The sequence below is a fragment of the Cyanistes caeruleus genome, chromosome 2 (assembly GCF_971803275.1).
Source record: "Cyanistes caeruleus chromosome 2, bCyaCae1.hap1.1, whole genome shotgun sequence".
NCBI lineage: Eukaryota > Metazoa > Chordata > Aves > Passeriformes > Paridae > Cyanistes > Cyanistes caeruleus.
This window is the reverse complement of record NC_141702.1, coordinates 81,647,617-81,673,039: the sequence shown is the minus strand read 5'-3', so window position 1 is coordinate 81,673,039 and position 25,423 is coordinate 81,647,617. Positions and strand designations below refer to the sequence as shown.

The 25,423-nt window shown below is 35.9% G+C and overlaps 1 protein-coding gene across 11 annotated transcripts in view; it reads left to right on the top strand.

Moving 5' to 3' along the window:
• Positions 1-25,423, top strand: part of SDCCAG8 (SHH signaling and ciliogenesis regulator SDCCAG8) — a 104,431-nt gene that overhangs the window by 24,010 nt on the left and 54,998 nt on the right. For all 11 annotated transcript variants that reach the window (XM_086878235.1, XM_086878237.1, XM_086878234.1 and 8 more), the window contains 2 exons: positions 1,320-1,436; positions 13,355-13,497. In XM_086878235.1, the coding sequence (XP_086734361.1) occupies positions 1,320-1,436; positions 13,355-13,497 (260 nt within the window). The remainder of the gene's footprint in view (positions 1-1,319; positions 1,437-13,354; positions 13,498-25,423) is intronic.

The window sequence follows — 25,423 nt, the reverse complement described above, 5'->3', positions numbered from 1 at the left end:
CTTTGCATTATTTGCAATGGATAAATTCACAAGCTGTTCTTGAAATTGATAAGTGACGCTGCTTATTAGAAGTTATGACAGTTGGTTTAGTTTTTTTCCTAAAGTGATTTCATTGCAGTATGCATATTTGTTTTTCCCTACCTTTTTTAAAAGGAGAAAAAAAAAAAAGTGAAAAGGATAAGAGATATAAGACTGAAAAACAGAAATTAGTTTGGGTTGTAGAATATGTGAGAATGTTTTTGAGAAGCACAGAGGATTTGTAGCAGCAAATTAAAAGGGTGCACATTTAAGGAGCAAGTGCTGAAAGAATACAAGCAAGGCAGGAAAGTAGAGTGAGTTGGAAAGAAAGTTGACTAAGTGGAGCTGTGAGTAAACACTTTTTTACATTTTTTTCTCACTAAGGAATGTGCATGTGTATGGTTAGTTAATTAAGGTGAAATGAACAAGCACAAATTGGAGGTGATGGCACAGGATAAGAACAAAAAGGGGACTGCTTAGACTGGCAATTGGAAGAATAACAACCCTGCACAGCAGTAAAGTTATGTGAAAGTGATTAGTGATCTTCTGGTTTTGTTTTGTATTTTTTTTAATTTCTTTCACTTCTTCCTAACCCCTTCATACATCCTCTGAAGTTGAGCTGCCAGATGGAAAGGATTGAGGAGGTAATAGAGCAAACACTCTCAACAGCAGAGAATAATTGTCCTGTGTAATATCCTGTGAAGTGATTTCCTGAAATGTTGCTTTGATCCATTTCTTCTGGACCATGTATCTATTTAAATAGACTTTTTTTTTTTTAAAGAATTGATCTTCAGTTTGCAATAAGTTTGTAATGCTCTGATCAAACTTTGAAAATTACTGTGTTAACATTTAAACAATTTCTTTCCCAGCATTGTAAAATTGGCAAGCTAAAATACACCTTTATTTAGGAGTGTGATAGATCCTTTCGTCTAGGTTTTGAAAGTGTTGACATAGACTTTCTTGGGATTTTACAGAGAATGAGAGAAGAGTATAAAACCAGCAACTGTCATTTAACTGTAGTGATATATATTTGCAACATAAGCATTTATATTTAGCAAAATCTTGATCCAAATATATTTGAATCTAGAAAGTACTGAATATGTCGAAGTTAATGACTATATATAGAATTCAGATCCACCTTTCCATATAAAAACATTTACCATTTGTAGACCTAAAATATCTGTAAATTAAAAATATGTTGCATTTCGGTGACCTGTAGAGGGCACCAAAAGATCTAATTGCAATCCCTGGTCTATGGATTCTCCAAGCTAACAGATCATGTTGTCTGTGTAATCTAACAGGTGTGTGGAGAAATGCGCTATCAGTTGAATCAAACCAAAATGAAGAAGGATGAGGCAGAAAAGGAGCTCAGAGAGTACAGAACAAAAACTATAAGGGAGCTTGAAATTAAGGACCAGGTAAGAGAAAATACTGCTATGACTTTGCAGTTATTAGTAGCCTAAGTAGGGTTTTTTCAGAAGCTGGAATGGTTCATTTTTCTAATAGTGGTCATTTATTGCTGTTAAATGGTTTAAATTAATGGCAAAAAGCCAGCTTTTACTGCTAAATAAATACCTCTTGGTTATCTTAATCTTGTTTTCAGCCCTAGTATGTTCAGTTTTGCGTATCACTCATTCCATGCTTTCATATAGAATTACTCTATCATATTATTCATACCAGCTACTTAAATTCTATGTACTGTATACATGTGTTTATACACTTCTTTCTCACAAATAAATTCACACATAATCACCAATATATGCAGCATAACAGAACATTAAAGATTCTAAGCATAGCCTAATGATACCAAAAATGAAAATCATTTATCTTCCAATTTCTTTAAAGATTCAATGTTACTGAATGCTGAGATTCATAGAAAAGTTTAATAAAACAAAACAAAAACAAAAGTAACCTTCTAGAAAAAAATAACTATAGGAAAAATCCACTTGGCATTAACTCTTATTTAAAACTGGGTTTTATATTAATACAAAAACCAGTATATGCCTTACAGGTAGTCTGTGAGAAAGCATCCCATGCAGTGAGAAAGATTATTAGAGTAACCTGCAACGTACTTGGCAAACAGCTTGAACAGGTGTAATCTGCATCTTTCGAAGTGCCCTTTTTCTTGAGGTTCTATCCATTTTTCTCTAGGACTTCAAACTTTCAGTATTCCTTCTTAAATTGTGATTTGCACATAAGAGTCTTCTGAATACACAGATATATTAGAGGCACATGAGGATGATTCTATTTGAGCAGCTTATCAAACAGGTTTTGAACCATTCTTTTTCTTTTAAATAACTGAATAAATCATTCCCTGTATAAGAATATATGTAGGGGGAAAATTAAGTATTTAAAAAATTAAATTTTTAATTACCAGTTCCTCAAAAGCTGCACATAGGACAGTAAGTTTATTAACTTAATAGTACAAGCTTAGTCTGGAAGCAATAATAAATAATAATAAATTCAAGTTATAATGAAAACATATGCAAAGGAGGAGTTTATTAGGTGAAATAGCCCTTCAACATGTATAGAAAAATCATACAGCGCAGAAGAAGAGAGGTCTTAAAACATTCTTTTTTTCAAAGTTTGCTTTTCTTTTCACTCCTGCATCCTTTAGGCCTAAGGACAGTGAAAAACAAAAAACAGGCTTGTCGTCTGTATCTTGACAGATATCACAGATAAAAGAGTTGGCATAATCTTGGCATACAAATAAAACAAGATGTGTTTAATAAGATAGTTGAAGAAGTATCTTGGATTTTAAATCCTGTTCTCCAACTTGCTTGAGGATTGCCTTTTGAACAAATTGCAAAATTTAACAAAATATTTTAACCTCATGTGATGACATACTGGTATTTTAATCAGTGTGGGGCTAAATACACTGAAATGTGGTGAGTTATAATTTGATACAAAGTGAAAGGATGTGAGAGAGAGTTCCTATCAGAGAAAAATATTAGATAATTAGATAAAGATTAGATATTCAGTAATTATGCTATTATATTGTTCAAATATGATTGTTGGTTCCTCAAAAAAAAGGAAAACAAACAATTTTGAAATTCTCATACTCAATATCTAGCAGCTGTTTTATAGCTGTGACTCCAGTAACCCAAAAAGTTCTGTATAGGTCCTAGGATTCTTTAACATGTTAAAAGCAGCCCAAGAAGAGTGTCAGAGTGCCTTGTTCTGTTGTTTCTTGTTGGCTGGGGATTTTTAAATAAAATTTTAATTAATGTTAATAAGTTATTGCAAATTATTTCATTTGTAAAAAATGAAAACAGTTGAATTGCATCTATCTTCGTATTTAAAGAAAATCTGGAATGTTTTATCTTGTGTGGCACTGAATAGCAAATAATAATTGTTCTTTGGTCTCTCAGCCATGACCTGACCTTCTGGCTAAGAGACAGAGCTGATACCTTCCATGGCCACCATCTGTTCATAATAAATACGTATTTATTTTTTTTTAGTAGAGAGACAATAATGTATGACTATTTTCATGCTATTCTGTATTAAATGATTTTTTTTTTTCTCTTTTAAAAGCAAAGGATCATGTTTTGGATAGCCTTTTATCATATTGAGAGCAAGTTTACTGTTTCTTGAGGTATAATTGTATTTTTAATAGTGCTGTGGATAAATTTCAGTTTTGAAGATATTTTTTAGTTTACATGGAGTGATGTTTAAAAAAGGATTAAAATTATTCAGTTGTGTCAGAATAGGCAGAAAGCTCCACGTGTGCAATTTGGGATCACCAGATACATATATCTGTATGTCAAGTAAATACAGGTTGGTATTTATCATATGCTGGTATTTATAAATCTTATTCAAATTTGAACTTATATCGTTTAGGAAGCCTAAAGCAAATATCTATTTTTGGTCTTACTCCCTTTTACCCTAATATATTTTTCCCTGTATTTATTGTTTGCTTAGGACTAATACCCATGTGTCAATATCTGTTATAACTCTCTGTTATTAACATTTTACATGAATATTTCTTAAAAATTAAGAAGCAATGAGCAATGTTACCATTTAAATTGAATAACTGTTTTCTAATATCATCCATCATGATCCTGATTAACATCAGGATTACGGAGGTAGGTGGGGGGAAAGACATGAACCACACAGTTTCTCTACACAAAACCCACATCTGTTCATCTGGCCCGATATGTTGTAAAGTAGCATAACCTACCGCCCTCTCTTTTTCTCTGTCAGTCAGCCCTCCCATTGTGGATGTAGCTGTGCTGAAATAACATTGCATTACTTAATACTTTTACTGCTTAGGAACAAGGTTTATAAATTATATGAATATAATGCCTTCACGGTAGTAAACTCTGTCCACACTAGGGGTTGTACTAGCACAGCTATATCAGAGAAAAGTCACGCCCTAACCTCAATTGCTGTTATTAGAACAAAAATTGTGTGGCATATTTGACACAGCAGGGCTTCACTTTTATAATACTTTTTTTGTTAATTTATAAGCACTGCATGGCATAATTTATGCATTTCTAACAGAAATCATACTTCTGACACACTGTGGAATTATTCCTCAGATTAACATCACTTGCTCTTTTCTGCTCTGCCTTATAAAAATAAAAATGAAGTTCTCTGTTAACAATTTGCTTTTTGTTTGTCTGAAATAATTTCTATTTGGCTTATAAAATCTTACAAGCTTCAGCATGTAGAAGTGAAAACAGTTTTTAATATTGGGTTTTGCAGTCCAAGCCAATTTGGGAGTCCTGCTTATTAGATAGTTCTTACCAGTAGCATGGCTCCACTGGGAGTTGTGGTGTCCTTGCAATAAAGTAATAGGACATGTTAAATTCAACTCCAGAAACTAACTGCAGCTTTTCAATTGTTTTATCATGTTTTGTGGAATCAGATAAATACTGTGTGTAGAATTAAATTCAAGCTAGTAATCTTAACTTGTAAAAAAGTCTTTAAATTTGGGCAGCTATAATTTGAAGGGGGGAATTACAGAATTCTGTTGCCTACCTTGTAGATGACAGAATTAAAAGCTCCAGAAACACTGTACTAAAACCCACAGATTTTTAAGAGTTGCCTGCATTGCAGTTCATAAGTCCAAATAAAAAGAAGTCAGTACTCACTGACATGCATAACCTATACAAATGGGGGAAGAGCTACACACCAAAGTATTTTTCTGCAGTATGACAGAACGTAAATGATGCTTCCGTATATTATAGTCTGACAATTTTGCAGACAAATAAAAATCTGGCAAAATTGCAGTCCAAAAGCATTTTGCCAAAGGGTATTTTGGGAATGTTTATCTCATTTGTCATAAATCCATGATTTATAGTAACCTAATTTAGATGTTATAAGAGGAGAGATTACTGACTCTGTCTTCATCAAAAATAGTTCAGGCCAAGAATTTGGGTATATATCCTGGAAATGTTTCAGAGTATCCAAAGCAAGACGAGTAACACCATCTAAAGACCCTGATTCACTGAAATGTCTTTTTATGAACAGATACCAAGCTTTCATAAGTCAGGTTTTAAAATACTAGAGTATTCAACAGCTGTGACATTCAGCATATCACCAGATGTTTGAAACTTTCAAGTTTTAATAATTGGTGAAGATGGGTTAGGATTATGTATTATATGTATTCTTGTAACAGTCTATATCTATATCTGATATTGTATTTTCTCATTAGTTATAAAGATGCTCTGGAAATTCTGCTTTGAAAACAAATTCTATTAAATTAGTAAACATATACTTGAGTAATATTTGGCAAGGGGGAAAAACTGAACAATTCAGAAGACGGCTTGAAACTCTTAGCATGAAATTTTCTTACCTGGTCTGACCTTGAGTATAATAATATAAGTAAATATATCTATTATATATATATTATATATACTTGTAAGTATAATAATAAAAGTAGCAAACCCAAATTACTTTTGGACAAGAAAGCATTAATTTAATGTGATAACCTTTACTGTAACTGAACTCTTCCTAATGAATCATTGTGTTTTGGGCATTCAGTACATTAATTTGAAAATGAGTAAATAAGGAGTAAAATGGCAGTACTTTAAGCCTTGCTTTGATATGAATTTTCTGGCCTGCTCAGGAGGAACATAATTCTTTTTTTAATAGCTGAACTTATTAGCTAATCTCAAGATTTTTGAGGAGGACATTGACCTACAACCCTTCAATATGTATAAAATTATAATATGTCTGCTGCTGCTCTGCTATGGCATAACTTTCCTCTGTCAGCCATCCATTCCTCAAGGATCAGTGGTATAAGCAGCCTTCATTAAATCCTGTCTATTTGCTTAAGAAAAATCCTTGGGACTAGGATTCCCAGTAACAGAATTCTCTTTACTCCTTATCTGCATTTTCTGTACGGGTCTGCTTCCCCTAAGCATCTGGGCTGCTAAGAGGAATAACACAGGATCAGGATTTTATTGTTCATAGGTGTAGTTTGGCCCATGTTACCTATCTATGCTCCATGATCCATAGTGATGTCACCCTACAGTATATGGAAAGAGAAAATTGTTTATGTGCATTAAAAATTATTAAAATATATAGTGGGTTTACATACTTAAATAAATACTTGGTTTCTGTTCTGTTTTTTCCTTCTTCTTCTTCTCTGACTCGAAAAAATGGTTGTTTTATCAACAGTAATTGTGTCAACAATCAGAAGAAAAAGAGTGTAAAAGTCCCTATCACTCAGTTGTTATTGCCTACGTTTTCTTTTCAGTTATTCCTTAATGCTGTCCAGGAAGTAAGAACCAATCTCACATCAGTAGTCTTAAATAGTGTTTAAAAGTATAAAAGGAACAGTTTTTGTCCTCTCCTGTTTTTCAGTAATGAAGTAGGTGTAATCTTCCCCTTCCTTTTTCTACATGCATCCTTCCTTTTCTGAAATTTTTATCAGCAAGTGAACCATGTATTTTGCACTACCTCATTGTCCCTATCTCCCACCTGTGCAATCGATTAACACAAAAAAAATGATCTTGTTCCACTGTGAACAAAATCACTTTCTTATCTCTGCTGGTTGCTGCTGAGCTAATCTGTAGTACAGCAATGCTCTCTGTTAGAATGTGACTGTAGTAATCTCTATGGGATTGGAAGTTTTGTTCTTGAAACAGTATTGCAGGGCAAATTAAAAGCAAATATTTTCATGGAAATGATGAGGTAAATTCCTTGTATAATACGTTTCAACCATTCACTCTTGTCCTTTCCTAGGGTATTTATCTACAGGGACCATGTTGCTCTTCAAGAGTTTGCACAAGAACAGACCTTAAAGATTATTTCTTAATTTAAAAATTGCATGTGTATTCTCATAAATCTATACTTTACAATATAATTTTTTTCTTGCCCCAGCTAACAACGGCAGGTAACAAGTTTGCCTCAGTGAGATTTAAAGTGTCTTCCTCTAATTGCATCCATCCTCCATGCTATTTCCATAAAGTTCTTCCAGTACCCCTGGTCTTCCTAGGAAACTGCAGGACTGTTAATTCTCTATCAGTCTGGAAGCAGAGGGCTTGTGGGTGATGGCTCGTCTTGAGGCTCTGCATTTTAGTGGAGCACGCAAGATGAGTGGTACTGCCAGGTGCCATCACATTTTGCAGTACAAGTGGCAAAGGGGTCTCAAAACTACTTGTCTTTGAGGAATTAAACAGTCCCACCAGATCCAGTTAGGATAACAGCCATTTAGGAAATCACAGCCTGCTTTGTTATCTAGGCTATATCTTTCTTGTCCCTCTGGTCTTTACAGATCAACTGATTTCTGAGCTAGCCATACAAAAAAAAAAAAAAACTTTCCTCAGGAACCATGCGTGTTTCTTGGGGCTACTTCTCGTGTTTCTGCTCAGGTTACTTGCCCTTCCTGTCAGGAAAGGTTTTCAGATTCCTATTTTAGGCTAAATGATTTTTTTAGGCTAAAGAATTTGCAGTGGTCCTGTGTGTTTTCGTGAATTAGCCTCTTAGAAGGAGGTGGGCTTTGTGAACTCCTTTAAGCCTTGTGTGCATATTTGTATATTCTCATCGTTTATAATAAATCTGTTTCCAGAATAGAGTTTTCCCCTTTGAAACCACATGTAGCTTTCATAAGTGCTTTGTGTCCTCATTCAGATTTGAATGGGAAGCAGCAGTAAATCAAATAGAGCGCAAAAGGGAGAAAACCATTGTTGGGATGTGGTGGGGGTTAACCTTGTGATGGCCCTAACTCTCTTTACAGAGTTGGATAGTTCTTCAGGTGCAATATGCTATGTCAGATGGCCGTGCCTGGGAGGTCTGAGGTTTAGAGACCACTCTGAACCTAGAGTTGCTTGATTGATATCAGGATGAGGATAGAAATGACTGCAAATCACCCCTGCTGCATATGGCCTGATAGTAATCCAAGTAAAACACTTTAAAATCTTTCTATAAAACCAGTCTTGTTTTGTTGAGTTTTTAAATTAAAAAAAAAATAAAGAAAATCCAGTTGGTTCTGTCCCTGATTAATTAGTATATTATTAGGTATGGAAGGCAACATAGATCAGTGTGAAAGACTGCAAAAATTCCTATCAATAGTATACGTAGTATTTAAATGTATGTGCAAGGCCATACTGGAGGCACCTCTTTGAAAGACTTTGTCCTGAGCGTTGTCACTGTTCTTTCTGCTTCGAAGGCTACTTTAGTAAATGAGGCTAGGCTTTTGAGCATCATGGCCTGCAGAAGTGTATTAATTTGAAGTGTATATATTTTCAGAGATCTTGATTGCCTTTTGGCGATGTACACTCAAATGCCAACCACCACAGTGATTATATTTCACTCTATATTTTTTCTTCTCTTTTTGGTTCTATTTTCTGCCCTTTCAATCTTTTAGTAAGGGTGGAAAATGAAGTATGAAACAACAACAACAAAAAAGTATTATAAATTCACATTAATATTTTGCTCTCCTGAATTATTTTACTGCAGAATTTGGGCAATGATATAGTCAGTGCAGAATTTCCTTTTTACGTTATACTCTGTGTTATTTTACCTGATGTGTGAACATACTGGGGTTGACAGTGAATGCCATAAATCACTTAAGAATTAATTTGTTTAAATTAATTTTGTTAAAAATATTCTAAAGTTGTTTTTTGCATTTTCCTCAGAGAACAAGATTTTTTTATCACTACTTAATCATTCTCATTTGTTAAAAAAAAAATTTGTCTTTTCTGTGTTTGTTATGTAAAATTCTGTGAAAAACATCTGCTAGTTTGAAATTTAAAGTTGTACTTTTTGCATGCAACAGAATCAGCATTAATATGAAAAAAATATTTTAATCTTTAATTTGACTTGGTTTAAATGAAATTATTATTTCATTTAATCAGATTTTACAGAGATAGAGATGTCTAGTTAAATAATAAGCACATTTTTGCAACATGCAGAAGTATTGTTAGGAGAAGATAATATCAGGTTTTGAAAAGGATATTTGAGGATTGATTTAGTGCTTGAGAACATCTTTTATGTTTTCCAGCAAGTTGCATTTATGTAACTGAATGAGCATCTCTAGTGTGTTTCCCTAAAAATATGTTGTAAAAATCTGAAGAGAATTTTCAAATGCCTCACAAACTAGTGAATGAGAAATGAAACACTTAAGTGTTTCAAGAATAGATACAAAAGGGTCCTATGTGCCCTGAAGCAGAAAACTTAAAATATAAAAGGTGGTTGGTGGTAATACTGAAAAAAGAATAATTGATTTGGAATAAAATTTTACTGAAGTGGTACATCACCAATGCTTCATTTTTGCTTAAGTAAAACTTCTTTTGTGTAACTGAGCTGAATATGGATGCAGGAAGGTGTCAGTGTCTTTCAGCTACTAATAATGGTGTTTCTCCTACTGAAGTTTAGCCTGCCATCTTTCCATGGCAAAGTGCCTGTTGATATTCCTGAGAGTTGGGGCAACTGCAGAACAAGACATATTAAATAGTACTTTTGAAATTATGTGCAGAAGTAATAAGAACATTAAAGTTGCAGAGTTAAGCACCAGAAGTTGCTTGTTCTAACCTTAATGTAGTCTTGTTGTACGTATACATTATGATAATTCTGTTCCTTGTTATACTGAAAATCTGTTTCAGATTTTCTTAAATGCAAGATTGTCATCTGTCTTTTTGCAGTTCTGTGCTCCATCTCTTGTCTCTCACATACTTTGAAAAGTTAAGTACCTTGAAGAAATAACTTTCTGATCATGTGGTAAAAAGCTGTATCACAGGTGATAGGCACTGAGGGATCAAATTAACACTGCATGAGAAACAGAGCTGTCAGCAAAATGCTTTAGTTGGTTTGTTTCTGTTTCTGTCCCTACAATTAGACTGTGGCCTGGATAGCAGCTACAGAACTACTTACAGCTTCTTGATAGAAGAAATGGTAACTGAAGTAACACAAATAATATTGTGAGTAAAAGTTGGGAAAAATGCTGGTAAGATTCCCTGCAGGAACAGTGAGGAAGGTACATTGATTCTGTAATTTCTCTGTAGATTAAATCTGAATTACATTGTGATGACCTAATGTTGGACTAGACATACTTGAGAATTCAGGACAGGGTGTGTTTGTGATACTATTATTGTTAACAAGAGAGAGAAGAGGGTTATTTTTTATTATATTAACATGTCTCAGATTCTGAGGGTTCATGTTTCAAACTATTACCTGAATTTTAAAAATTAAGTATCCCATAGTGTTGAGACCATGATCTGTTTTCAGCCAGTAAGTATGGTGTGGTGTGTGGCTACTACCAAATTATTTTGACTGAACATTTTTTTGGTGTTTCAAAAAGAATAACTTAGTTGATAAGCCTAAATATACCTGGATTGGCTGTTTCTGAGTTGCTGTTAACATACTTTATTGGGTAGCATTTTTCTGCCATCCCTTTCTCATGAGGTTGCTCTTTCTGCCATGGTCATTACTAGAATTCTAGAATATAGGTCATGCTGCAAGCACCTCCAAACACTGATATTTTAAGATGTTTGTTTATGTCTGTATATACCTACATGCATGCACAAACGTGTATATGAGTGTAAAGGAGCTGATACTGGATTTTGGAATTACTGATGAAAGTAGCACAAGTAAAATTGTTTTTTAAGCCACAGTTTTGTTTTCTTGATACTTCTAATAGAAATTATATGACACCTGTGAATGTTTAAAGATCCTGTCATGAAGTAACCCTTCCCTATCTGACAATTTCCCCCTGCACTTTCATGACAACTAAAATCTATGAATGTGTTCTTGAGTTCAGCCCTGAAGGTTCAACATCTGGCTGATGGAAATTAAACATTTTCACCAGAGGTTCTTGCACTTGGAATTTGCTTCCTTCTGTGGGTCTGTGTCAAAACCTGACTGAGCCTGTTTAACTCGAGGCAGTGGTGTAAAGCCCATCTGTTCCTTGAAACTTTTCCCTGAAGGAGTGATCTAGAGTGTATTTATATTCTCAGCTGTGGTTGTGCTTTTTTTAAGCTGATGCTTTTGGACTAATTTGTGGCTTGGGTTTGTTTAAAGGTGTGCTGAGTGGATGTACTTTTAAAACAGATTTTAGGAATGTTGCACAACTTTCCTATCTTTAACTTGTGAAGACAGTGGAGAGTTCATGTTCCTGTTTACTATGAGTGGAGAAACACTTATGAACACTTACGAACTGCTACTGTTAAGAGGAATAGAGAACCCGCTGAGACTTCTATTTATAGAAGTATACAATATAGAAATATACAGAAGTCTGAAAAGTGGAAATGCAAAGCATTTGTAACTGAATATCTTTGAGCACCTGATTTTAAAATATTCTGTCAGTGTAATAGGTTGTTACTTTCTTTAGAAGGGAAGAGTATTAATGATTTTGTAGTTAGATTTACTATCTTTGCATTTCAACTTGGAATTCCCAATATAATTTAGTAGGAGGTGCATGTGATAAAGCAAGCTGACATTTAAATTCTAATCAAAATTTCCATGATGAACCTTTGTTGAGTGCTCTTTGGGGGGGAAAAAAGTGTACAATTAAGTAAATAGAAAAATTTTTAGAACTCCAACACTACTGAAATTATGGTGTTTTTCTGTATGAAGAGATTGTCTCTTTTCCTCCCATAAAAGTGTTAAACTATTTACTACTTACAGTAAGTTATGATGTCAGACAAATACAATGTTGTTATGAAGGTGCTTCAGATGTTTGTATTGGGGTGGGTTATATTCATTTGTTCTTATACAATGTTTGAATAAATAATTTGATTAATTAAAAAAGATATTGCATCTTGTCTACATGAGGAAGTTATCACAAATAATCTGTGGTTTGAGTTTAAAGTATGATAGCTAATCACCAGTAACTCCTTAGATGAACAGTTTTACTCTGTACTACAAATGACCTTGCATAGTTTAGCCAAGTGAAAAACATACAAGTTTCCTCCAGCCCCAATGACAAATAAATATTTGTGTAGGGAGTTAGTGCAGTACAGTTACTACATACTAAAACGACATTGTTAGCTTATTCTATACTTTACTGGCCTTATAAAAGCATCCTTAGGACAAAGTATAGTATTGTGTTACAGATACATTCCTACAGGTACTTGTATGTTGTCTATGGACTTGAAGAAAAATATATTGTTTCTGAGAATTTCTATGAAAAATGTTTAAATTGCTGACAATATGATTGGGATAACGTAAGTCTAGTATGTATCACTGGAATTGAAGATGCTGGTCATGAAAACTTGACTATGGTTGTTTGTAAAATGTGTTAATAGACTCATCAACTTTAGTTACTATGTTGACATATAGGGACTAATGATATTAATAAAATAATAAGATTAACAGCAGCTGTTATGTTTGGGGTTCAGATAGAAGTCATAAATACTTCTTTTCAATAACAGTAAAGTCACAAAATTACCTTTATTCTCTTGTGTAATATTAGATGACAAAGCTAAATGCCCCCTTGTCACTTGTTATGTTATAGCCATTAAAAAAAAAAAAAAAAGTAAATTAATTATCACAAGAATTATCCTGTATCAAGCAGCTTCTAAAGTTGATCACTGTTCCACTGCCTTTCTGGCTCTCCAGCACAGTGAATTCAGCCCACAAATATGGAGCCTTCACATGAAAATAATGGAAAATACTTGAATGCCTGTAAGTCTCAAGCCACATGAACATAATAAAATTGATTGTATATTAGAATATTTAAATATTAAACACATTTTGGCTTTTCATGACAATGTAATTTCAAATACTTTAATTTGCTTGTTTTGCAGTTTTTATCAAGTAACTACTTTTCTTCAAGAACAGAAATGTGCATTATTTTCAGTGCTTTGATCACTTTTTTTCTTTTGTCTTAAAATGTATCCCTATGTATTTCTTAAATATACTTTCTTTGGTTCTATAATTTTCTAAGAAAATAGAAAAACTGGGATTAGAGCTGAATGGAAACAAAAAGCTGTTGGAACAAGCCCAGCAGGATGTGACAGGAGCCAGAGAGGAGTGCCTAAAACTGACAGAACTGCTGAGTAAATCTGAGCACCAACTGCACCTCACCAGGTACCCCTTATCCTATTACATGCTGTAGTACCAATTTCTTCTGCTAATTTTTTGCCACAGGCTTTACCACAGTTGTTGTAGATACTTGCAGTCATTGACTGCATGGGTAGCCCCAGTCGTGTTAGGAGTGGAGATTTGAATAAGTGACTTATGAACTATAATTTATAAAAGTGAATTAGTAGTGTGTATAAGAGGCAATGTTCAGCTCTGGTGGCGAGATGGCATGGTTTTAGGCAAGAAGAAGAGCAAGGGAGGCTGCAGCTACTGATTTTTTCTGTTGCTGTGATTAGTAGGACAAATATATTTGAAATGTTGTTTGAGACTGTAGTGTAGAGCAGCACCTTTGAACACAGGAGTTCTCAGATTAATAACCTAAAATTTCTTCAGCAGAATGACCAGGAGTATGTATATAAATGAACATAATTTTTTCTGTATGAGGTAAGCTTAAGTATGTGAGGAGGGTGTTTTGGTCTCTTGCTCAGTGAAGATACAGTACATTGTGTGATGAGAGACTTACCCTGAGCATATTCCATCCTTGGGTATAGTTCCCAATAGTGTCTTTTGCTGCACTATTCGTTACATGTTTCTAGAAAACTCCAGAAGGTTGACATGCCAATTATTCATTGCAACTTGAGTTTGGGTAACTGCAGAACTTTTTTCCTTTCGCCTTGGAAAATGCTATTGTCCAACTGTTTGCAGGCTTTTGGTGGTGTGTGTGAGTTTTTTGTTCCATTGCCCTGCTTCCCCTAAGAATGAACATCCATAAAAACAAATCTGGCAGCTTTTACTCAGTACTTAAGGAAAAAAGTTAAGTTAGTTTAAATTTTTCATGGGGGGAAAAAAAAGCTCAGATTTTTATCACTTAACAGAAGTCTGTGTGTTTATCCAAGTCTTGTACTTTTTGGGCTTTGTGAGAATTCTGCCATTGAGCAAATGGAAATAAAATAGAGCCTTGTCTAAACTATTAAATTCAATGAATCATTTTTTTATTCAGCTAAATTTCTGTGTAATTCAGAGCACGGTTGTTTAACAGATGGAAGAAAGTACCACTCTAACAGCCTGTATTTAGAGAAAAAAATATGCTAGAGGTTAATGAACTTGAAAAAAGTTTTGGGTGAGTTGTTAAGATATCTAAAGTTTGGATTTAGCAGAACTTTATTAATAATGATTTGTTGTGATAGTTAACCAAATGGCTTTACCACGCTCCTTTTAGCAAAGGCTGATTATATGCAATAAAGCTCTGGATATCTTGGAGGAAATGTGACTAGTGAATTTATAATTTTTAATTTTTTTTTGGTGAAAATACTCAAAATGTAAAAATGAGACCTATTGTCTGCTTTTGCATAGCAAAGTAATTAAAGCTGGACACCTAATATACAGATGATTCAGGTATCTTTTTGATGTATGGTCTCTGACTTGGAAGGTTTTTGAGATGCAAATCATTAGAGGCTGGGAACAGTATTTTGGGCAAGTAATGCTCTGTGCTGGCCATGTTCTCATATAATTTCACAAATGCCTGCTTTTTGAGACAGATGCTGAACTGCCATGGCTCCTTTGACCTAGTTCAGACACTCTTCTGCAAGGTCCTGATCTCCTTGGGGGTCTTGTTGTTGTTGGTGTTGTTTGGGTTGTATTTTTTTGTTGGTTTGGGGGATTTGGTTGGTTGGTTGGTTGGGTTTTATTTTATTTTTTTGGGTTGGGGTTTTCCTTTGTGTTACTTTGTGTTCATGTTTGGCATCTCCTTACAAGAATTGAAATGTTTTCTATGCTGACACGTATTTATTAGGAAAATGTATATGTTGAGGCATGGGAAATAAGTTCAAATTTTTTTCCTTGACATTCCCCAAATTCTGTAACACTTTGTAGATTTTTGTGTTCTCTGTACACTTGGACCATCTGTCTGCTTTCCAGGAATACATTAGGTGAGGTTGCTTGAAGAGGGGGGGAAAAGAGAGGAGGAATTTGTTGGTCCTGATCTGTTACCTGCTTTCCCCTTAAATTCATATAGCAGGGTTTGAAATGTTCTCATAGTGCTGCCTGTTTTCCCTGCCTTGCAGAGGAAAACATCCCCTGTTGAAATGACACTTGTCCTTAGCCTGTACTCTTTCTTCCTCTCAGCTCACCTCCTGGCAGAACAGGTTTTCTGTGCTAACGAAGGTGTAAGTTACATGTCTCTAGTGGCATTAGTTTTGCATTTTGAACTCAGTATGTTTTTCATGGATTGGTACATCCGTAGTTGTTGCATGTAAATTATATTCACTTATGGTTTGCCTTCTTTCATTTATTCCCTTCACCTCAAATGGCAACTGTGTCAGTGAAAATACTTGAAGGGTAGGGGTAATAGCAGTCCTATGGGGGTTGTAGACCCATTCACTGTGGTGCTTGCCAAGGAAAACAGATTTTAAGCTCTAGAGTCCTGCCTGTGGGAGGTTGCTGCAGAAATTGCACTGATTTAGTGCATCTCTTGGGTATTCTGGCTTTGGCCTCGTCTTGCTGATTCTCTTCTTTTCAGGAGAGGACCAGCTGGTTCACTCCAAGTCTTCTCACAACGCTGGAGTTGAGGGAGGCCTGTACTGCTGTTACACCATCATGGATAGTCTTTCTGTTGCCTTGCATGACCTGTCTGTACTGTTCTGGCAGAAATTAGAGGTAGCTGAAAGATACAGAAATAATTCTTTGTTTTGTATGAATTATTGTATTACTAAGTAGTAGTACACTTCCTGAGTTTGGATATTGTAAATAAATAGGATTATAAAATGAGTACAAGAACTTTGGATATTAATGTACAAAAATAAGATAAATGTGTATGAAAGGAATAAATGAGAAAAAACGTGCAATCTGTGTCATAATGAGAAAAGAAAGTATTCTGCAGAACAGCACTCTTTTCCAGGAGTCCCACTTCTTTGCTGTATCCTAGTTTTCAGACACTGTTGATTGATATCCAACTAAACAGCTTCTAAGTTAACAAAATGTACTTGTTAAAAATGAATTTAAAAAGGTTACAATTAGCTATTCTAAACCATTGCCACAGAGTTTAAAATTGCCTTTTCCTGTCACCTTTCTTCCTGGAGCAATATGTTGCTTAGAAATACTTGCTATTAACATGCACTTTCTGCTATTGAATCTACTAGTTAGTAATTCTAATTTGTATATCTTCAAAAGACTGGGGAAGTAGAGAACTTCTACTGTGTAATTTTGCTTGTCAGTCATGTTACTTTGCAGATGTCACCATGCTATCAGACTGACCATGATTGTTTAATGTTTTCTTGGGGATTTCTTTTGCCCTAGTTTCAGCTTCGAGGTTACTGTAGTAGGAGAATCTTATGAAATTAGTTCTTAGGTCAATGTTAAATTGCTCTTACTTTGGCAAGGTTAGGTCTTGCTAATTAAGCTTACCTGAAGCCCTTCTTCAGAGAGCAGAAAACATACAGGTCTATTGTTCTTAGTTAATGAGAAAATAGTCATTAAAAATCATGTCAATATGCTCATGGAAAAGATCATGTAAAAGATGCAAGATGTTAGCAACTTGTCCGAATCTTAGTGTGCCATCTAACGTAAAAAAAAAATAATTCACTATTCTTGTGTAACAGAATCATCATTAAAAAAACATTCTTTTTTCTTTCAAGCCAGATCTAGAGGTATTATTTGTTTCAGCTGCAGTCAGATGCAGTTCTGTTTACATATGCCAAACAAGTTAAATAAATCCTAAGAAACGAGGGAATCATCAAATTTCAAAATTGAAATTTTGGATGGATGGATGGATGGATGGATGGATGGATGGATGGATGGATGGATGGCTTAAGATATTTTGGACTGAAATTTGACAGGAAATATAATTGACTAAATAGAAGCAGATTTAGTTTAGTTTAAATTTTATTATTGTTTGCTCATATGAAACTATAAGAACTCTTGAAGGTCAGCTTGTAGGTAGGGAAAAATTACTAAATTAACATGTACTTTTATGTTCAGGTGAGCCACCAAGCTGCCTTAAATCCCTGTGTCACTCCCTTGATGGACTAAAGTTTATATTAGTGAGTCAGTGGGTGTTGTTTTTCTTGATAATTGTTTTTCCCCCATTATGTGATATTTCTCCCCTCTTTTTGACAATGATATTATCTCTAGAAAGCAGCATATCTAAGGACATGCCAGTTGGGTTTTAGCAGTGCTATAGTCATCCTACTTAGCACTGGTGCTTCCTGATTTTTTCAGTGACTCCATTAAGGCTAATTTCTATTACATGTACAATAAATAAAGCACATACCCTTCCAGGTTAATGTGACATTATTTAGTCTCTGAAGCTCTGATGTCATGACCAGCATTCCCTGTTACAATTTGCAGCCTGCCTCATTCATTGTTTTCCCTATTTAAGCTATACTAATAAATGATAAAATGTAAACTTCCTGGTGGTTATACACAGCCTTTTGGGGAGTTTCACAATACTTAGTATTCATTGTTTGGCTTTTCTTTTTAGTAGTATCTATTAGTTAGCAACATGATTAATACCATGCCTTTTCCAACAATTTTAGCATCTCAGAGTCCATCATCTATGCCGGGGAGATGTTTTGGAGAAACGCTGTTACTAATATTAAATGACTGACATGTGCTTAATCTTCTCAGATTGACTGATGAAAGGACCAATAGTACTAGAATTGGAGGTGTGGGGGAGGAAGCAGAAAGGGGCTGTAACCAGTGATTGATTTCTGATTTTTTTTATAGTCTGCTATAATAATGCATTAAAATAATTAAAAATTAGTATTAATAATCATTATTAATGCAAAAAGCATTATTTTAAAAAGCAGGGATGAGTAAAAACATGAAACTACTCTGATAACTAATAAACTTTTTCGATTCTGCTTCATATGTTTACTTTTCATTAAATTTAGGGATGGTTTCGACTATGCTGTTTTGATTCAGTCAACATTTATTTCTATCTGGTTTTCATATACAAAGGCATCAGGATGCCAGAAAATAAACTGTTAACGGAGAATTAACTTCTTTGGCACGCTTTCATACTTATCTTCCAAATTAAAGAAAATGAAATGGGCAGAAGCAGAGTGTAGATTACCTCCTTTTTGTCAAAAATGGTGGGAATTTGAAAATTAATAATAAAAAAGGGAACAGATGCAGTAACATGCCAGAGGGAGATTAATGTGGAGAGTAAAATCTGTGAGCAACAAAACTGAAGCAAACTGAATCAGTGGGAGGTGGTTGTACAATCAAAATCAGGATAAAAGAGAAATTACAAACAACCCTGCACTTGTCAAAGTAGTAGTAATGAAATCCTGACTCTGCCAGCAGCGAGAACCTGTGTTAGCACTTTGGGGTAAGGCCGGGAGCCGGGTGCCAGGTAGGAGGGCAGCGCGAGGCTGCTGGGCGGCAGCCATCGCGTGTGGAACAGATGGCGGGGAAAGCTGGCCGGGGAGGGGCTCCTTCGCAGAGCTAATCAGACAGTAACGGATGGGGCAGCTGGGAGGACTGACCACCGCCAGGCGAGCGGCGGGGTAGCCGCAGCCGTGCGCGATGTGTACAGTGGTGTGCCCGCCGGCCGCAGGCGACACCTTCCAAGGTCTTCTCGGTGCCGCGGCCGCGCAAAGTTGCGAGGCGGGCGGGGACGGGCCTGGGCCGGCACCGCGGCCCTCGGCGGCCTCCGCGGGCTCGAGCGCGGCCCGCCGGCGGCATCGCGGCCCCTCCTAGCTCAGAAACGCGGGACTTTGCTCTCGGCCCGGCCCCGTGATACGGTTATGTGGTTTTGTATTTTAGCGTAGTGGTACAGCGAACGGAGAATGTGGCGAGTGGCAGAAACGCGAAAGCACGTGGGTCCCGGGACTGATCCAGGAAACCGATAAAGAAACTTTGGTCCCGTTGAAAGACGAGAGAGCTGTAGGTCGGCACCTTCCCACAGGGCTGGGCCCCTCCAATGAATGGAACCAGTTTTCTGATGTTTTATTTTTGCTCGGAGGAGGCACTTCCCTACTCGTAAATGAGAGCTTTAGAGGAATGACTGGAGGTCTGAGCCTTCTGATCCTGAGTCGTACGAATAATTTAACTCACGTAAGAAGTAAAGATCAATAGGATTTCTTTTGCAAGTTAGAGGTAGTCATGTGTGAGAGGATTACAAGGTCATGCCCCTTGTTGATGACTGTCAGTTTGAAAGACAAATGAAAACAAAATTTTTTAGAGGAAAGGGGTAAATAAAATCCTGAAGTGGAGCAAGGGAGATCTTACCTATTACTGCCTGATTTTGTTTGATCAGGGTATGTGATACTTTTTTGGACAATATTAAGAAAAAAACCCTACGTGTCCTGCGTCTGCTTTTTGGACATGTATGTATCTTGTCTGCAGAAGGTCTATACCTTGGCTCAATTACCCATTTTGAGCAGGGAGGGGAGGAAACATTACAGGGATTTGAAATAGGTAGTATAGCATAGCCATATGCTATTTATGCAGCAGTTTCTGCAATAAATTTAATTTGGTGCTGTCAAAAAAAATTAGACTTATTTGCTATAGCAGCACTTCAGTAAATTATTGTGGTAGCTTTGAAAGTTGTCATTCACACTGCTTTACTTGAAACTGAATCTTGCAGAGCTTTTTTTTGTTCCCCCTTCCTTTTCCCCTGAGCAACTCTGTGAAAATCTGAGTTCTTTGTCCTGCAGCTGTAGAAACTGCAAATATTTCCACTACTGAAAGGAAGGGCTTGCTTAAGGTAGTTGAAAAAGGAGGTGGAAGAAAGAATAGCGTGTATTGTTAACAATCATATGAATGTATATGTGGAAAAAATCAATAAAGGTGGTGGGGGATAAATTTCTCCCTTGCCTACAGGTTTTCATAGTGCAGCTGAAATTGTTTATCTGATTATACAGCATGTAGATAAATTAGCTTCTCTGCGTTATTATAGAAGGTAAAATATTTTACCTGCCACGATAAGACCATATGCTGCTTTATGAAGACTGATACTGAGTGATTTGAAATAAATCGGTTCTGTCGTCTTCTGGCAGTGCGTTGTAAAATTTTCAAAGCTGATACACTTTGTGTCAAGATAACACACAATTATTTAAATATCATTCTCTTTAATATTTTAAACATATTTAAGTGATTGTACAAGCATATAAAGGGCATTGATAAATTTTATAAGGGAAGGAAAGAAAATATAAGTGAAGGAGTAAAGAACAAATAGAAAATCATATGTTAATTTTGAATACTAAAATGTTTATAAATTATTATTAATTTTTAATTAGTTTTAACATTGTTAACAACTGTACTTATTGTTCTACAATAAATATTTCCTAAGGAAAAGATAATAATACATTTTCAGATTTTATTATTAGATTAATCTAAATTTTTCTTCACGGCATTTAAGCTGCAACTGGTCACATCAATGATCACATCAGGTTGCTGAGGCAGCCAAATTGCTATTGCATGTAGAGTGTGGTTCAGGAGCAGTGACAATACTTAAAGTGCTTTGGAGCGAGTGGTGAATTCAGATGGAAACACTGAAGAGACTAACTGCTGTAGAAAACAAACATCTTTATGAGGTCTTTGTTTTGAGCAGTTATTATTCAGCACTAACTGTAATAAGTTTATGAGTGTGTATCAAATATTTACTTTGGTCTCATTCAAATTAGGTTTTTTATTTGTGTGACTAATGACAACAGGATAATGATTTATTTTTTTGAACCAAAGAAGTCTTTCAGATACATGTATTCAAGGCTGCTGGATTTTTTGCTGAATTTGCTACTGGAAAAAATGGTTCTGATTTTTATCATTATTTCTGACTTGCTCTAAAGCTTTTCTCTCAAGTACGAAAGCTTGTTTTTACAAGAAGTTAAAATGTACTTTTTCTGTCAGCGCTTGGTATTTGTGAACTTCAACAATTTTAAAAGCTGTCTTGTGCTTTCAGAAGTATATTCAAAGTTGTTTATTTTGTGCAGTCACAGCGGTTGTTGATTTGTGGGTATTTTTTCTTAGCTGCGCAAAATTCTGCTCCTGAAGTTCTTGCCTAGAAAAAAAATTCAACAGAGACCTCAAATGGTCCTCAGCTGGAGACTTTATCCAACCTTACTTTGAAGAGCATCAGCATCAGTAGCTGGTGGATGGAGGGAAGAAGGAAAAAAAATCACCTGAGCACGCCAGGCTTGGCCGCCTGGCTGCTCTCCTTCCTCAGCCCTTGCACAGTGTCCTTGTGCCGGTGATGGGTCAGGAGAGGCTGAGCTGGGAGATGCCGGTCTTCAGCGAGCAGATGAGCTGCTGTCGGCTACTTGACAGGGCTGAACTCCTCGCCCTGGCTGTGCTGGCAGCGTGGCAAGGTTAATAATGTGCTGCTCTTGGTTGCCCCTGTGGGTTTGGTGGTTTGCATGTCAAACTATAGTTTTGTAGAAATAGGAGCAGCTCTTCTCGATTAGCTCCTCCTTGTTGGTCAGTTGGCTTCTACAGGGTTTAAATCACTGGAGAGTTAAAGTGTCTCTGTAGTCAGGTGGGACACTGCTGCATAATCTTTTTTTACCAGGGTTCCTCTTCTATTTCCAGTGCATCTGATCACCTGCATCTAGTTTCCTATGGAAGAGGATCATAGCATAAGAAAATACTTCCTTGCAAATGCAGGGACTAATCCCTGTATAAGGGATAGATCAGTATTAAGTTTTTATTCAGCTAAACTTATGCAGTATTTGTCAATGCAATTTTCATTAAAGTCAAATACAGGCCAAACATAAGTGTAAATGCATTTCTGCTAATGAGATTGGATTACCTCCTGGACTTGATCCCAGAAAGCTTTACTTTAAATTCATTTTTGGTAAAAGGGTAATAAAATGGGTGGTTCATTACAATTGCTTACAAAACTTCAAATATGCTTTTTTTTTTGTATTTTATTTAATCTTGGTGAAAGGTTCTTTTTTTTAAAAGGATACCAAGGTATGCAGTGAAATTGAAGATATTTCTTATTTTAGAAGAATAAGACTGTCAAGGACGTTAGTTAACAATTCAGGTACTTTTGGTTATCAGAGTGTATTCCTGAAAAGAAATATGGACACAGGAATTGCTAAAAATAATGTATCCTGTTGACAATAAGAGTTTAGTTTCAGCCCTGACAAAGAATCTTTAAAATATGCCTCAGTGTGGAAGGCATTATTCTAACAAAGAGTTGCATATGTGTGTTTTACAAGGCTTGAAAACAAGAAAAAATATTAAGATTTTTTTTCTTTAAATAGTGTTGGATTTGAAACATCAGTAGATAAGGCAAAAAAAAGTGCTGGAAATTAAACAATTTAAAATGAGTGCTGTGGGCCACATCAAGGTTTTACTGTAAACTTGTTTAACTATTCCAATTTTTGTCTTTGTATTTTTAGTCAGTAGCTCTGTTACAGTGTTACAGAGTCAAAAGCCTTCATTTATTATTTTATTTGTAGTATTTTTATGAGCCTTTTCACTTGCTCTGCAAAGTCTTTCTCAGACTGTGCTAGCCCTAGCAAAAAAGAATAGATACATGTATTTGAAAAAAACCACGTTAGCTGTTGGAGTTAACAAATAATGATTAAAAGCTATTCTTTTGCTTCTTACTATTTCTCCTATACCCCAAATTGATCTTCACAAATACAGGACTGTAAAGAACTTCATCTGCTGCTGGTTAGCAGAAGTGGATTTAAATCTACACCGACAGTTCATTTGACAATGACCTTGAGGGGCTTTGCTTCTTGAAGAAGAAAGCAGAAGCTTGCGGTAAACAAAGTTCACTTCTGACAGATGGATTGAATGACAGAAAGGTTGCGAGTGCCAGAATAGCCCTGGCAGAGGAGGAAATGTTCAGTGGAATCCAACAGGAGAGGAGGTGTGAACAGGTGCAGGGTTGCTGACGGAAGGGGAACCAGATGGAAGGAGCCAGAGCCAGTTTATTTAAAGGAAAAGGCAGAAAACACTGAAAGGCTGTGCGATCAGTGGCTAAAAGTGTGCATGGAAGAAGGTAAAAATTCACAAAGCAAAACTGCACAGTGGGATATCTAGCACTTAGCATAATGGTAGTAATTTGTGAGTTTCGTTTTAAAGTTGCTATTGAAATATGTTATTCCCTTACTCTTGACAGCATAAAGAAGAGATTTATAACCTGTCCAAAAACAACAAAACAAAACAAACCCCAAAAAACAACAAAAAACCCCCAACAAAACCACCACCAAAAGCCTCAACTGTTAAACTGCCTGTCCAGTATTTCTAATATTGCAGGCAGTTACAATCAGCGTAATATAAAAATTATGCCACAGCTAAACAAATGAATAAAAGGCACATGAGTCTGCATTTTTATTTTTTTAACTCACCTGTTTGTATCTAGCTCTTGTGGCATGTGGGCAGATGGGCATAGTTTTCATTAGGATGTTTTTGTAAGATCTAGAGCAAATCAACGACAGTCAAGTACAGTGTAATGTTAGCACAGCATTTCTCATCTTTTTTTGCATTTGGTCATAAGTCTGTCAGTTTGCTGGAACGTGTGGTAACTTGCTGTAGGATAGGGTAGAAATCTAGCTTACCCTAGATCAAATTCCCTGAAAATCAAATATTGTCTTTCAAATTGTCATCCTGAAGAATGCTTTGTTTTGTCAAATGGTTCAGCTTCTTTCCAAGCTGTTCTTGTGAGGCAGGGAAAAAACATTCCTCAACTTCTTCTTGACTTCAGCAATGGCTGGGGATCATTATCAACTTCCACATGTAAGGCCTGTGGCACCTTAACTGCAGCTTGTGTGTCTGTACCTAGTGTGTATGAAAAATGCAGGTAAGTGTTGAGCAGTTACTCACAGTGCATCTGTGATCTACTGGATCGTTCAGCTGTGCTGAGCTGATCCGGATCAGGTGTGAGCACACAGGCACTTTCCTTTTTAATTAGCTAGAGCATGCAGTGCTGTGTTTATGCTGACTTTATGCCAGCTGCAGGAAGGACAGATGATACCTGATTCAGCATAAAGCTTGCTGGTACAAAGTTAACGTACCAAAAACATTGGGTTTTTGAACAAATTTAAATTGGCAGAGTGAGTTCATAGCAGATCAGGTCTCTGCATCATTTAGCTGCATCATTTTTTGATTCAATGTTAGGAGCCTGATGGTTGGATTTACTGTATTAACAAGCTGAGCCTTGGAGTACAGAGTCACAGTTATTTGAACCTAGTCTATTCTGTACTGAAAAGGCAAGTCCCTGGAGTGGCAATATATGGCTATGTCTGGCCACATGTTGCCAGGCCCTTGCTTTTGCTGACACTGGAAGACAGGCACGTGTGTGATCAGGTTATTCAAGGAGTTATTCAGACTGAAAAAGAAAAATTTCTTGAAGAATAGGTTGTGTGAGTGCTCATTGCAAGAGGAGGAAAAGAAGGACCACACCTCTTGTACTGACATTGTCTGCCTTAAATGTGTCCTGAAGCTGCATTGTAAGAGGCTGCTGATGCCAAATTCAAGAATCACTATAAATCAAGAATATTACTCCTTTATTTTAAATATAGGGAAAATAATTTGTGATACAAAACACATACCTATAAAAATCTTCTCTATTAAGCAATTATTTCAACATACAGTCATTTGTAAAAGCAACTTGTGGAACAAAGAATATTCTAGAAAAACGTGTGCAATATTGGAAGTGCTCAGGCTACCTACTAAGACTTCACAAAAATCACCTCTCCCCATGCAGTTTCTACTCTGTATTTAATTGTGAGTTTCTATAGGGACTTAGGGGCCAAGTAGTTCACAATCTGATGGTAATAGTCATGAGAGAATGGATATTTACTTACAAGCTACATATCTTAATGGCAAAGCTTATAAATGTGCCAGAAAAATCAGATTTTGATTCCCAGTCAGTATATTTGACCTTATATGAGATGTTAATTACTGTTAGAGGCACTTTTTTCTTCTCTAACATCGAAGTAGAGGGAAGCTAATTATAATATTTGGCTGTGAC